This window comes from Vigna umbellata, chromosome 5, assembly GCF_029865625.1.
Source record: "Vigna umbellata cultivar VRB3 chromosome 5, Vumbellata_1.0, whole genome shotgun sequence".
Classification (NCBI taxonomy): Eukaryota; Viridiplantae; Streptophyta; class Magnoliopsida; order Fabales; family Fabaceae; genus Vigna; species Vigna umbellata.
The window spans coordinates 68,455,595-68,471,192 of NC_142169.1; the positions used below are offsets into that span (position 1 = coordinate 68,455,595).

Consider the following 15,598-nt stretch of genomic DNA (forward strand, 5'->3'; position numbering starts at 1 on the left):
AAGCTAGGTGTTTCCCTCTTTAATGTTTACCTTCTATTCACATTTTGCAAATACTGAGTTGGAGCATCTTATTAGGAAGTCGAAAAAGATTTGCACCGAAAAGAACTGTACTTGGCCCCAAGAAATCATCAAGGAATTTGGAATCAGATATAGGACACAAGCATGCAAATGAAAGTGGAAAAAGATTAGTTTGAAAATTCCACATGGCATAGGAAATGAGGAAAAGTGATAAGGAATTGGGCATTTAGAAGTCTATCTATTTTAGCTTTGCATTGATAGATAGTGGCTTTATTAGTGCGGTTAGGCCAAGTCACATTCCTTCAACGCTTGAACAGTTTGAGAAGGAAATGCTTCTTGTCTTTTGGTTGAGTTCAGGCATCTATAAAACCAAGTTGATTGGGCACTCTATTCTAGGAAAAGAAAAAGGTAAAGAGACTTCTGTTTCTGCCAACATTCCCAAAGAATCGTTTTCCCTTTTGATCATGCAATGCAAACTACCTTACTCAATTTTTAAGAGCCAAATATCTTTGAGTTGACCGTACAAAAGTAACATATATTTTGGTAGGATATCCCAGAGAAGAAACTTGAGATAACCTTGATTCATGGCTACAAATTAACCTATGATTGAGTGCATCACACTATAACACATAACCAGGTTACACGTATTTTTGTTTATTTTTAACTTTGTCCTCAGCACAATCATTATATGCAAATCTTTAACCTTAGATAAATATAAGAAATTTAAGTTAGAGAAAGTGTCAATCCTATATATAGATTATTCTCATGACCTTTGTTATTTATATTTCAATCCTATATATGAATTTTGACTATTATCACTAGTGAAAATACATGTATATGTGTTTACTTTTTTTTTATGATTTTATTGTAAATAATTTTTATTTATTTTATAAGAAGTTTTATAATTAAAAATAATTAATTTTTAGTTAAATCGAAAAAATGATTAAATTAAAAAATTACTTAAATAATAAAATTAATAAAATAATTGTTGTAGTTTAAAAAAAATTATTTTAAAAAAGTAGAATTGAAAAATAGATGTTGACACCAAAAAATTCCCTTGATTTAAAAAAAAAATCTAAATTGTGTTCTTGAAACATGTTATTTAAACGAAGCATAAAAATAGGTTTTTTTTGGGAATAAATATATTGTTTCTATAAAAACTAAGTGAAAAAGTAACATATTTTGCAAAGTTTCTCAATATTTTTCTTTCCTAAAATCTCATTTTCAAAATAGTTATTTAGTTGAAGATGATTTTTAAATAATGTTATTCTATGATATATAAATCACTGCTCTAAAAAAAATAGCAAATATACTCTCTAAAAGTTAAACATTTTTTTTTTCTGGAGTAAGTCAAACTTCAAAGTTTTACTGTTTTTTAATCTGTATCAGTCTAAAACTTGATCATGATTTTAGGAGGCGCAAGTCGATTAATTTTAAAACGAAATTTTTATACTTATTTGATAGAGAATATCACTGATATTAATTAAGTGATTCGCTTATTCCTTTTTTCTTTAATGCCAAAAGGAATTTTTTTTTCAGTATTATGTCTTAAAAAGGAATAAAATCTGCATGCTCTTTAGCATGGGATTCTAGGTCGTCGTGTTTACATTTCACCACTAATTTTCTTTAAATGAATCATATTCTGTGATTAAATGAATATGATTATGATATATTTATCTAATATATAAACTATATACATTATTCTATTTTATCGGAAAGAGATAATGAAATTAAAATTTCTATTATGGGATCGTTTGTTTAAATTTCTTCATATGAAAATCCTTTTTTCTTTAAAAAAATATATATATAATTTTGAAGTCTTCAATCTGTTTATACATTTTTTTAAGTGAAACAAAAAAACATGATATTTTAAATCGACTATTTTTAATAATTTATAGGAAAATAATAATTATTGTAACTACTTTTAAAATATGATTATTTCCCTTATATTTTCTGTTTCTAAAATTTTCGCACAAACTGTGTAAAGATAAAACAAAACTGTTTTTATATACTATCATTAATAATAAAAATGTAATGAAAATAAAAGTTCTATCGACGCAAACATGTCCAAATTTTTTTTGTATTTCGTGCATCTTAAGATTTGTTGTAATAGATTTGAAGAAGATAAAAATTAGCAACTATAAGGTTTGTGTTTGTGTATTATGACATGGAAAAATCAACTTAACTAAGATAACTCTATTATTTTCTGTTAAAAATAAAGTATCTTTCATTATCATATTTATAGTGATAATTAATATTAGAGTCATATAATAATAATTTTGATAAAGTCTTATATCCTTATAGGAGGGATTAATAATTATTTAAGAATAGATCAATCGTGCTGAATAATTTGAACTTTTCATTAACATTAAAAATTTAGTAAAGGTAAATTGAATGAAGGAAGTTAACTAATTTACGATTTTTAAAATTAAAGCAATTCTACATTATTAATATTTTTTTATGCTTCATGTGTATTTGATGTAACAACTCGTGAAAATTTACTAAACAAATATTGTAAGCATTTCATGGTTATAGTCAATAGCAAATAATTTAGAATCATAAAATATATACAACTAAAGGAAGTTAAGATTAAAGGAAACAAACATAAAAGAAAAATGTTCTTTTCAAAAATAAATTATATCTACAAAAACTGTCAATTCTAAAATATAATTTTTTAGATCTTATCTTTGATAATAAAAATTAATATCAGACACATTTACAATTTTCATAATTATTAAATAATTTTTATATTTCAAAGGTTCATGAATAATTATCCGTTATTTTCTTATTTTATATAATTTAAATATAAAAAACATGATTTATTTTTCACTTTATTACGAAAACAATTATATTCTATCTTCACGAATATTTGATAAATTCAAACTTTATGATCTCATTTTAAGAGATATATAAACTTAATTTTCTTCTAACCGTTATTAATAAAACAAACAGCGTTTCTCCTGTATAAAAATATTATTTTATATTTTCTATATTGGGTTAATAGGAGGGCAAATTCGTCATTACAAGTAGTTTTTTCCCTAGAAAGCAAAGCAACCATGGTTACGGTAGTCCCTTCCCTTTTGTTCCATCTGTCCCTTCTCGTCTTTTTCCCAATAACGAAGTCCTTTTGCTAAACTGGGAAAGGTTTGGTGCCACACTGTCGCAACGAAACATACTTTAGTTAAAATGTCAGATTTAACGTAATTTGATAGAATCCATTTAAGAAAATAATTTTTTTACATTTAACAATTTAATACTAACTTCATTCAGTTTTGAATCAAATCAAACACTTACTACTACGTGTCACTGTATTTAAAATAAGCGAGTAGAATATAGAATTTAAAAAAAATTAGTGTTTTAATGTAATTTGAAAAAACTTCAATATATAAAGGTGTAATTTATAACGCGTGTAATTCAATTTATTCAGTCCATCAAAATGTTAATATTTTATTATAGAAAGGTTTTATAGTTAATTATTCCAATAAAACATGGCAAAATGTAGCTTATTTTGTACGATAACAGTATCTATGTCTGACACTGTTTGTTCTGGTATATTCTTTTGCTATGGTTCGGTTAAATAACAAACACTGCCATTGGTTGAAAGAAAAAGGCAACAAGTACCACCCAAATCTAAACTAGTTCCCACATCCTCTGGAAGCAAAGCATTTCCCAAGAGAACAAGTATGTGCATGTGTCCCTGAAAAATGGTTCCAAAATTTGGTGGTGGAGTTGATGATGGAGGGACTGGCCGAGGAACTAGGCCTATCTGAACATCACCCACCTTTTCAAACTGAAACCAAGATTTGGGAGTCACCCTTTTCAGCTTTCTATGTTCAAGATTGTGTTTCTTCGTTTTGGAGTTTAGAGTCATGCTGTTTCTTGGTCTTGGATCTTCTGTAAGTGTCATATCTCATAATATGGGTTCAACCTTTCTCTGTAGTGCAAATGGTATGATACTGCCCCTTGAATCTTCAAACTCACCGTTTTCTTTTCTTGTTACTCTTGGGTTGGATTGCTTATTTATTGGGGTTAATAGATCAGGTGTTTCTCTGTCAATTCTAAACTCATTCTAATGCTTGAACTTCGGTTTCTGATCGTGTTGGATTCGTATTGCTGTTTTACATGTAACATGATTAAGTTAGTGAATCCTTTCATATTTTGGAGTGATGTTTTATATCGTTTTTCCAACTAATAGAAGCAATAAAGTTATTGTTTGATGAACATACCCTTTATTTGTCAATTTTTCGTTTCTTTCCTTGCGTGTAATAGCCACCTTACCATTTGACTTTTATGTTTGATGTTTGAATAGATTTTATGCTTACGCAGAAAAACTGACTTGCACGCACCTTATGTCTGTGAACCAATCTTCTGAAAATAATCAGTCATCATTTTTTGTAATAATTTATAGTCTTGTTTAGTCAAAACACAACGATCCCTTTTGATTTCACTTCTTTCATATGCAGTTAAGGATATTGATTCTTCAAAAGCAGTTCATTAATTTAATGTGAATCTCACATTTTTTTCTTGCCTCGTGAATTAGCATGATTTAATTCAAAATTTTGTCATCTTATATATTACAACTGCTATCTCATTATATAATTTTTTTCCATTCTCTTTTTATATTGAAAGTGATTGGAGAAAGTACTCACTAGTCTACTTGTCGCAGGTTTGAAATAACTTATCTGGTAACGGATGCTCTTTTGCCTTCTGACAATGTCTAGTCTCTTTCAAATCCGATGTTGTTCTTTCGGACGAGTCATCTGATAGTATCACCATGTGGTAATCAAGTAGCAGAAAGTATGTGCTGATGCAACAAAATGATTATGTGTTGATTGATTCTTCTGTTGAAAAGCATCCCTGTTAGACCAGACCTGTTGTTTTTAGCTTCACTATTGGGAAAATCTCCTTTGGCAGTATAGCTTCCAAGTTCCAAACTTGACGAGGCCAATTTACTAACAATCTGGATATTTATGTTTGAAGACTCAACTATATTGGGCAACTCTCCTTTGGCAAGTTACTTAGTTTCCTTTGGTTGGATTCCTGGCAGTAAACATATATTTCACTAGGAACTCCTCAGTTTCACCAGGGAAAATCTACTTTGACATCTTTTAATTATCTTGGTAAGCTTCCTCCTACTACCTTGATTTTTCATCATACAATCACAACGAAAGATCTGATATTCGTTGTTTCTTGATATTAGTTTTTGAAAGCCTTTTCAAAAGGTTCTTTCTGTGGAAATAGCAGTTCAAACTGGGCAAATCTCCTTTGGCATTTAGAGTCTTTAATAGACTCTTGTTACCCTATCAGGTAAATCTCCTTTGGCATTTTGGAGTTTTTGATCGACTCCTGTTATCATATCAGGCGAGTCTCCTTTGCCATCAACTTTCCAGTTTCAGTGGTCAAGAAACTGGTTTACTATCTGCGACAAACATTGGTATCATCAGACACATTTTGTACACAATTATCCTTCGAAGTCAGTATTGACAAATCTGTCGTGGATCACAATAGCCCCTGGATTTCAATGTTTCTGTTTACTTGAGAAGGTAAGGATCCTCTTAACTGAAGGTAAGGATCCTCTTAACTCCTTATTTATTGTAAATGTTCTTTCATAGGTTCTGATCGATTGACCAACAATGATTTCTTTGTTGTGTTTTGAAGTTATTTTCTTGTAACTATGTTATTGATGTTACCATGCACACACAATGACAGGCATCTAGTTGATGGATGCTCACATTACTGATTTGGAGTGGGAAACTTCCAGTGACAGCAGCAACAGCAGTGAGGATCAAGAGGATATTGATTTTCAATATGGTGGACAAGCCCGGAGCATATTATCGAGTTTAGAGGAAAGCATCGGAAAGATTGATGACTTTCTCTCATTTGAGAGGACATTTGTCCATGGGGATGTGGTCTGTTCCTCCTCCGACCCATCAGGACAGATGGGGAGGGTCACAAGTGTTGATGTGTCAGTGGACTTGGAAAGTGTTCAAGGAAAGAAATTAAAAAATGTGAACTCCAAGAAACTTATGAAGATTCGGTCCATTTCAGAAGGTGATTATGTAATTAAGGGGCCATGGATTGGTCAGGTTCAAAGGGTAGTAGACAGAGTGGTTATATTGTTTGATGATGGAACTAAATGTGAGGTCATTACCTTGGAAAAAGATCAGATTTTACCATTGACTCATAATCTTCTTGAAGATTCACAGTATCCGTACTATCCAGGGCAGAGAGTCAAGGTTAAGAAGACCTCCACAGCTTCTAAACCAGCAAGGTGGCTGTGTGGCACCTGGAAAGACAATCATGGTGAAGGAACTGTTTGTGCTGTGGAAGCAGGTTTGGTGTACGTTAATTGGTTTGCCTCTGTTCTTTTCGGTTCCAATTTGAATGTAAATGTTCCTCTATGCTGGCAAGACTCAAAAAACATGACCTTGTTGTCCTGTTTTTCACATACAAACTGGCAACTTGGTGATTGGTGCATGCTTCCACCTGTGGACCAAAAGGAACAGATGATTCAAGTTGCATCTCCATGTGATCCTCAAAACGAGCATAGTAAGGCTAGAGGATGTAAGACGAGTAACATTGGGGAATTATTTATAATTGAGAAGATAAAGACCGAAGTTGATGTCATTTGGCAAAATGGTGAACATACTATGGGATTAGATCCGCTTAACTTAATCCCAGTGAATGTCATAAACAGTCATGAATTTTGGCCCCAGCAGTTTGTGCTGGAAAAAGGTGTTTCTGATGATCCTCTTAAACCTAGCAATCAAAGATGGGGTGTTGTTCTTTCCATGGATGCAAAAGAGCATACTGTAAAGGTACAATGGAGAACTTCTGCCACATCCGGGACTGATAATTTGACTGGAGATGCAATGATGGAAACTGTGAGTGCCTATGAACTACTCGAGCATCCAGATTATTCTTGTTGTTTTGGCGATATTGTGTTCAAGGCGGCTCAAAAGCAGCTTGGTGACCAAGCTGACAAAGATAATGTGAAGTCGGCAACTGATGTAATTGTAGAGGCTCCTCTGATAAACCGGGACCAAATCAGTTATCAGAATAAATCTGTAGATAGCAGTTACCTCTCCTGCATTGGCAATGTTACTGGTTTCATAGATGGTGATGTGGAGGTCAAATGGGCTACTGGTTTAACAACAAAGGTATGACATTTTTATTTTTTTATTCAATATATTGTAGTTAACGATGACAATGAGTATGCATGGAAATGTAAAATTCTTGACGTCAACTTTTCCCATATCTGCATTATCTATATAAACTGTTTAATAGATAATGATAGATCCTATTAGTTTAATGATCTTGTCCTCTCCCCCAATCCTGCTTGTACATGTAAATGTGTGGCTGGGTGGCTGTGACTGTGCTGTGAGGATAAAATCTTTGTTAGATGAAAATGGGGTGTTTTTGTAGCAGCAGTTTTGTTTTGTGTAGTAAAGGTTGAATGAGAATACCCTTTTCCATTCTTGTGAGATACAATAGGAAATTATTTTCTTTCTATCAAAATCTTAATGTAGTGATAATTGGTAAATAGCTGTTAGTTATGACCACTAAACTTGAAATAAATCGTACTTATTTGATAATCCTACTTTCTGTTGTAATTATACGCTACTTGGTTACCATCATCTACAGGAAGTTATTACAAACTTATTTGTGCCCCTACAGGCTGCACCTTATGAAATTTTCCGAATTGATAAGCATGAAGATTTAACTGCAACCCCTGTTCCTTATGAAGCAAATGTTGAGGAGTTCTCCCAAGAGATGATTGATCATAGAAGTCTTTCATCAGAACAGAAGGGAAAGGTGAGGGCGATAAATTCTATGTATGTCTTGTATTTATGTACATCCACATGTTGAAATACAAAGTTCTCATCTTGGAAATTGTAGTGAAAAGTCAAGTAGCTAATAGTAAGAGAAAATAGAATAGAACTTTTAAACTGGTCAAAATTATGGATCTATTGTCATCATAAAACTGCATTTTTTAATGCAATATAGTTGTTGAGTTTACCATTGATTTTCTAGTCATCAGCTGAATATCATTTTGATGACAGAGATTGTTAGATTGTAATTGCGATAGAGAAAATTGTGAAAAGCATTCAGGAGAGAGCAGTTCCTCATCCCTTCCTCAAGCTGCCTTTGAACTGTTCTCCACCATTAAGGCTAGCATACTCAAAACACTTTCTGTAGCATCGCTTTCCGGAAAATTCTCCCCAATCCCTAGGTTTGAAGAGGGAAATGAATCTAACTGTCTTGATAAGAAAGATTTGGACACTTGTGACCCTGACACTGACTCACATTTGGTGAGCAAGCTGCAGTCTTCTGAAGGCATAACTCCATACTGTGAAGTTATTGGGACGCATGAGAGGAATGACTTTCCAGTTTCTTTAGACAACAAAAGCTCAGATCAGTTGAAGCAGTTTGATGTAATTGATAATTGCTCAGACCACCACTTTTTTGATCAGGGGAAAGGGTTTTCGTTTTCTCAGGTCAGAAATTGACACATAGTATACTCACGGTAAATTCTACTTGCATTGAAAGGATTGGGGTTAATTTGTTTCCTACTTTTGTCCTTTGTTAGGTAAAAAAGGATTGGGTGAAGAAGGTACAACAAGAATGGATCATCCTGGAAAAAAATCTCCCTGGTGCACACTTCATCTTATTTATTTTGAGCCATACTATTTTGTATGCTTTGCAGCATACACTGTTATCCAATGGTTAAACTCAGACTAGAAAATTATATTTGGACTGGGATTGATAATGCTTTTACTTTTATGTGGAAGAAAAACACCAAAGTTTTAGGAAGACCAGTACCCTTAGACTGAGCATATTCTTTAAAATGGGAATTAAATTGGTGGTTGCTATATAGATGAACAAAAAGTTGTCAGAATTCTATTTTTCATAAGCTGGAATCCGTAAGCTTAATTGAAAGTATTATTTGTTGGCCATTAAGTTTTAACCTGAAACTGATTTGAAAATGGCTAGTATTTACTTGTCAAAAAAGGAAATCCTTATAACTGGTGATTTTCATCACACCTTTCTGCAAAATTCACTTACAATCTTTATTTGCACAAACAGAAATTATTTATGTCCGTGTCTTTGAAGAAAGAATGGATCTCATGCGAGCAGCCATTGTGGGTGTGTCTGGAACACCTTATCATGATGGATTGTTTTTCTTTGATATACATTTCCCTTCAGAGTTTCCCAGCCAACCCCCGGTAAGCTTTCTGAACGTAGTTTTTGGTATGCTTTTCTGAATTCTTTTCATTTATGTGCATAGTAACACTTTCAACATAGCATTTAGTATTCTTACAGAGAAAGCTGCATATTTATGACTTTTGCAATCCCATGCAGATGGTACATTACATTTCTGGTGGACTACGATTGAATCCTAATTTGTATGAGTCTGGTAAAGTCTGTTTGAGTCTCCTAAATACGTGGACCGGTACAGCTGCCGAAGTTTGGAACCCTGGAACTTCAACCATTCTTCAAGTCCTTCTTTCCCTGCAGGCCCTTGTCCTTAATGAGAAGCCTTATTTCAATGAGGCTGGATATGATCAACAAATTGGTAGAGCTGAAGGGGAGAGAAACTCTGTTAGTTACAATGAGAATGCTTTCCTTGTCACCTGCAAATCCATTTTGTATCTATTAAGAAAGCCTCCCAAGGTAACATGACTCCTTCTCTACTTTGGTTTCTCTCTGATCTATTAAACTGGACTCAATTAGGATAAATACTGTTTGAGATTCTACATTAATCAGAGATAAAATGAGTTTATAGTATATAAAGATGTGTAAACCTAACATTACAAGCTGGTTTTGCAAAGTTAAATCAGACTTAAAATTCACTTCTTAACATAATATCAAATCGTATATTTGAGTCTATAGTTGTTAAGAAAATGGTGGCATTGGAATCTTAGAATATTTAGTTATATAGATGGAACATTGACTAACTAAAAACGACTCTTGGTTTAGCATTTTGAGGCTTTGGTGGAGGAGCACTTTAGACAACGTTCCAGACATATACTTCTGGCTTGTAAGGCATATCTTGAAGGAGCTCCTATTGGATGTGCTTTTGGTGGTGAAAATACTGAGAATGAAAACCAAAAGGGAACTTCTACTGGATTTAAGATCATGCTTGCTAAGCTTTTCCCGAAGCTTGTGGAGGCATTTTCTGACAAGGGAATTGATTGCAGCCAGTTTGCTGAGATGCAAAAGTAACTGCTCTACCTTGTGTCAAAGATATCTAAACCTTATGTTTAATATTAAATGTTCACTTATCTGTATAATATAAAATGTATGCTTGATAAAAACAACAATATCCTCTTGTAAACCAGCCCCTTCCCAAAATAAAACAAGTGTGAAGATGTATTGATAATAAATATCCTATGGGGTATGCGTGTACATCATACATATATTATAATGGCTTGATTATGTGAAACTGTGAAATAAGAATTACTGTGATTGGAGTAATTTTCTTGATGTGCCCTTTGGTCCATTTGATAATGATTTCTAACGTATTTTGGATAATAGGGAGTTTGGTGAAGGTATCATTGATCACTTCACTAACTCAGTTTGTGTAGCTTTCAGAGGGTTGAAAAATGTTTCTTTCAAATTTACAATGAATACTTTGTTTAGATTGACACGATGATGACTAGGAAGTCAATAGCAATGCAATATACATCATTTCAATTGGATGTTACGTGTGGTATATGAAATGTTAACCTAGAATGAGTGAGTTAAAACCACGGTTTAGAGGATCTGTCACTGTTGTGTAGACAATGAAAGGGTTCAACAAAATCTCCATTATTGCTAAGCTGACTAATGTATATGTATCATCGACTAGAATAAAATGGAATGTGATGTTGAATATGCTATACAAAAATAGTTTTTTTAACGCTTATTTATTAATTTTATTTAGTCTTATTAATAAAAATGTTGATCTAGCTCTTCAACTTTTAGAGGTTATAAAAATGTGATAATTTAATCCTAAAAGGGTTGACAAATAAGAATTCATAGTTTTAATTCATGCATATTATAATTTATAGACAATTTATAGAACCACAATAATTTTAGCGTGTTTTTACATTTTTAAAAAGTTATGAGAATTAGTCGATTTTTAAAAAATCAATTACTTACTTTTTTAAAATTGAAGGATTTAATTTAATAAAATAGAATAAATAAATAGTAGTAGTAAATAGATAATTAAGTCTAAATTTTAACTCGTGCAATTCACACGGAAACTTTTCCTACGTATATTTTCTTACAAAGAAGATTATCAACATGAGATTATTTTGTTGAAGAAAATAAAAAATGGTTACGTACAAAAAAGGCTAACAGACGTGAAAAACAGGAACGTGGGTATTGTGTATGTCGTCGTTCTGAAGTGCTCCGTCCCTTCTACTCATCCATTTCAGATTCTTTCTTTACACGTAAATCCCAATTTGAATTTCTAAAACCCTAGAATTCGAATTCTCCATCCAAATGTGACGTAGATTCAGCAATGGAAACTGTATCACTCAATCCTCTCTTCATCTTCTTTCTTTTCTTCGGCCTTTTCTATTCCTCTGTTTCTATTAATCCTTCAGATTTAGCATTCAAGTCCACCTACAGCCGTCTCTGCAGCCACCTTGTCCCTGAACCGCCGGTGCATTCCGACGCCGGAAATGTCCCCGGCGTTGCCGACGATCTCCGGTTCCAATCCGGATATTTCTCCGGCGGCGATCGTATCTTTAACAGATCCGGCGCTTCGATGCACGCGTCGTTCCGCGTGACCTTGGTTCGCCGAAGCGGGAGCGACGGCGTTTTCGAATTGCGCGGGCAAATGCTTCTGCAGCAGCGTAGAGGAGCGACGCCGGCGCCGGGAAGGCTGCTCCGGCGAGTTTTTTCGTTCGGGAGAGTGACGCATTGGATGCGTGTTTCCGTGAGTGGATTTTGGTCTCAATTTTCCGGTAACCTTTGTATGTTCGGAACAGGATCTCATGCTAACCTGCGGAGTGCTAATGTTGTTCTTAAGCTTCGTTACCCTAGAGATTTGAGCCTTTTGAATTGTTTGATTCGTGGAACACTAGAAAGTTTTGATGACAATAATAGTTCGCAGTTCTTTGAGCCTATTTCGATATTGGCTTTGTCTCAGAGTTCGAAATACAAGTTTACAGTGGCTGGGAATGAAAGAGAGAAAGTTTGTGGAGGTGGAGGTGGATCAGATAGGGAGGGTTTGTCCCTTAGAAACTTAAACCGGGGTGCTTGCACTGCTTTTCTTGGACACACGAATAAGTTTGAATTGGAATATGGGAGTCAGTGTAGTAATGTTAGTTGCAATCCTGTCAGTGGTAATGGTGAAGAACTGCCTGGTTATATGTTTTTTCATGGCACACTTTGTGCGGAGAGGAAGAAGGTTCAGATGCTGTTGGGTTTTTCTGATTCCGGCTACCGGGATGCTATATTTCCGTTTCATCCGAATACAACTTTGGTTTCTGAGGGGAAGTGGGATGACAAGGAGAATCGGCTATGTGCGATTGCTTGCCGGATCTTGAACTTCACAGAATCTTGGCTTAGTCCTTATGTTGGAGATTGCAATATTAGGCTTACTTTAAGTTTTCCTGCAATTTTATCTTTGAGGAACAGGAGTACAGTTTTGGGGCAAATTTGGAGTGACAAAGCGGTTAATGAACCTGGCTACTTCAGTAAAGTTGGATTCCAGGGTTCATCGAGGGTATCAAAAGGTCTCCATGGTTTCCAATACAAGTATACTGAAACTGAGAAGGTGAGAAAATCTTGTGTGCAGATGATGAATGCTGGAGGGAAGGGAAATACATATCCGAGTGGATATTCATCTGATATGGCATTTAGCATGTTAGTGACGAACAGCAAAGGGCAAGTGGCTCAGGGTTACACAGCACCACTATCTGTAAATGATCAAATTTATAATGGACAGTCGTATGGGGCTCCAATTGTGTTGACAACTGAAAATTCAAAAGCACATGGAGTTCAATCAGAAAATTACAATAATTTGTTGAATGTCAGCTATACGATGAGTTTTAAACCCCCTCCTGCTTTCAAGTTTGGTGGAGGTGTCTTGTCAACCGAAGTCAAAATTGGTGCTGAAGGGATTTACAATAAGAATACTGGAGTTCTTTGTATGATAGGATGTAGGCGTTTGAGATCAACGGAAAAAGTACTGATAAAGAATGAGTCTCTGGACTGTGAAATCATGGTTAATGTTCAGTTTCCTCCTTTGAACACAAAAGGAGGTGAAGCTCTCAAAGGAACTATAGAAAGCACACGACAAAAGTCAGAGCCTTATTATTTTGATCCCCTTCAGTTGTCTTCATATTTCATTTACACAACCCAAGCAGATGCTTCCATTTTGAGAATGGATTTTGAGTTAATTATGGTGTTGGTATCAGACACACTTGCTTGTGTTTGTGTAGGATTGCAACTCCTCCACGTGAAAAAGCACCCAGATGTGCTTCCTTACATTTCTGTTGTGATGCTTGCTGTTATTACTCTAGGTCACATGATTCCCCTGATTTTGAATTTTGAAGCTTTATTCACGGGGAAACACAGCGTGCAGAATACTTTTCTGGGGAGTGGAGGCTGGCTTGAAGTGAATGAGGTATTTGTGAGGATAGTGACACTGGTAGCCTTTCTTCTAGAGTTGCGCCTCATACAATTGACCTGGTCCTCAAGACAGGTTGAGGGAAGCCGTCCAGGTCTCTGGGGTTCTGATAAAAAGGTCCTTTATATTATTCTACCATTGTACATTGGTGGTGGATTGACTGCTTGGTCGGTGCACATATGGAAGACTTCTTACCAGAAAAAATTTAGACCATTTCGGCTTTCGCGCCACAAGTTTAAGCTTCCTCGTGGGTTCGTATACCGACCTCCTTCCCTCTGGGAAGCCTTCAAATCTTACGCTGGTCTGCTCCTGGATGGTTTTCTGCTCCCACAGATTCTGTTTAACATAATGTTTAACTCAGAAGGGAAATCTCTAGCCTCTTCCTTTTACGTTGGGACAACAATTGTTCGTACACTGCCCCATGTGTATGATCTTTTTAGAGCTCACATTTCTGCATGGTACCTTGATTTGTCATACATATATGCAAACCATAGAATGGATTTTTATTCCACAGCCTGGGACATTATAATCCCTAGTGGTGCTATTTTATTTGCTCTTCTCGTATACTTTCAGCAGAAATTTGGCAGTCGGTGCATTCTTCCAAAGAGGTTCAGAGAAAGTTCTGCCTATGAGAAAGTACCTGTTATTGGCAATGACGATTTATGAAGGCCTCATTTGTGGCGTTTTGTAAAATGATTTTTTATTTAGTTTTAGAATGCATAAATTGCAATAGAAGGTATACACTTCAGGATCTAGCAGTAGAGGAGGATTTTGCTCATATCAAGAAACCGTCTGAACCTCCTTTCATAGCTGATACATCATCTTTTTTTCTTTTGGAAAATTTATCGAGACACAAACACATGTTGAACAGCTGAAGACTTGTTATCATTTTGTTTAAAGTACATAAGTTTTGATGAAGGATTTTTCCTCCAAATTTCACATATTATGACTATGCAATACAAATTCCTGGATAGCTTGGGTTATTCCAAAAGTTCAACTGTTATTGATGAAAAGGAGAAAAGAGCAGAGGTGTTATTTGATTCACTAAGTTATATTTTACTTTAGTTCATTTAAATTAATGCTAAAAATCTTTTTAATTTTTTAGTCATTAACTACAACTGCTCTTTATCCTACAAACTAAATCTACCAAGCTAAATCATCTTTCAGGTATATTATTATTTGCTTATAACAATGTCTTCAGCCTTCATTGAGAAATCCGTTAACAAAATTTCCAGACTATTCATCCTGAAAAAGTATTTTCTAAGAATGCCAGATTTATACAGAAAATCAAAAGGTGGAGGGCATAACTGACGTAAATTAGGTAAAAAATAACAGAAAAAATTGATGAATTTTTCGGGAACAAAATAAGTGTATAGTTTAGAAAAAAAAAATTATAATTTTCATACTATATAAATTTATATATATATATATATATATATATATATATATATATATATATATATATATATATATATATATATATATATATAATCAATCAATTAAAAATTCCCTCTAACATAATTATAAAACTAATGTATACCATTATATAAACAAAAATACAAGTAACTTTCTTTAATATAATCTCTCAATAGACAATTTTACATTTTAATGAATAAAAAATAATGTATTTAATTATTCGATAAAATAAATAATTAAATAATTTCTCCTTATTTTAAAATAACTAAATATTAATGCATAATTCTTTTAGTATATTTTTATAAAATTATATATATATATATATATATATATATATATATATAATTGTATCATTTTTCTATTATTTAATTAATTATTCATAAAAATAATAAAATATATATTTTAAGGTAATAAAAATATAAATAAACTTATGATTATCCTCTAGTTATTATAAAATTAAACAATCATATTCAGGACAGTTTATAAGTAAATAACACCATTCAAACTTAAACTATTAATATATTTAAATTAAGTTCT

General features: G+C 33.5%; 2 protein-coding genes across 6 annotated transcripts; both read left to right on the forward strand.

Annotated features, from left to right (window-relative positions):
- The first annotated feature begins 3,619 nt into the window (after positions 1-3,619).
- On the forward strand, positions 3,620-10,497 carry LOC124842470 (putative ubiquitin-conjugating enzyme E2 24). Of its 5 annotated transcripts, none has more exons than XM_088116039.1 (10): positions 3,620-3,966; positions 4,685-5,138; positions 5,219-5,583; positions 5,728-7,178; positions 7,663-7,833; positions 8,082-8,516; positions 8,609-8,672; positions 9,106-9,245; positions 9,382-9,693; positions 10,000-10,497. In XM_088116039.1, exons 4-10 carry the CDS (start codon positions 5,739-5,741, stop codon positions 10,243-10,245), a joined length of 2,808 nt encoding a protein of 935 aa, XP_087972165.1. In that variant the 5' UTR covers positions 3,620-3,966; positions 4,685-5,138; positions 5,219-5,583; positions 5,728-5,738; the 3' UTR covers positions 10,246-10,497. The 5 variants fall into 5 exon arrangements, with proteins under 5 accessions (XP_087972165.1, XP_087972166.1, XP_087972168.1 ...); XM_088116040.1 differs by having other exon boundaries at positions 5,219-5,561; XM_088116042.1 differs by having other exon boundaries at positions 5,380-5,583.
- Positions 10,498-11,355: 858 nt separating this feature from the next.
- Positions 11,356-14,689, forward strand: LOC124842478 (DUF2921 family protein, putative (DUF2921)). The gene has a single exon (XM_047318971.2). The coding sequence runs from the start codon at positions 11,528-11,530 to the stop codon at positions 14,309-14,311; it is 2,784 nt and encodes a 927-aa protein (XP_047174927.1). The 5' UTR covers positions 11,356-11,527; the 3' UTR covers positions 14,312-14,689.
- Positions 14,690-15,598: the final 909 nt, after the last annotated feature.

What these genes read in the sequence shown, in the direction of transcription:
- LOC124842470 (XM_088116039.1), top strand. Translation starts at nt 5,739, where the DNA reads ATGGATGCTCACATTACTGATTTGGAGTGGGAAACTTCCAGTGACAGC. An exon ending in CTACTGGTTTAACAACAAAG is followed by an intron (nt 7,179 to 7,662) that starts GTATGACATTTT and finishes CATCATCTACAG; the next exon opens with GAAGTTATTACAAACTTATT. An exon ending in CCTGGAAAAAAATCTCCCTG is followed by an intron (nt 8,673 to 9,105) that starts GTGCACACTTCA and finishes TTGCACAAACAG; the next exon opens with AAATTATTTATGTCCGTGTC.
- LOC124842478 (XM_047318971.2), top strand. Translation starts at nt 11,528, where the DNA reads ATGGAAACTGTATCACTCAATCCTCTCTTCATCTTCTTTCTTTTCTTC.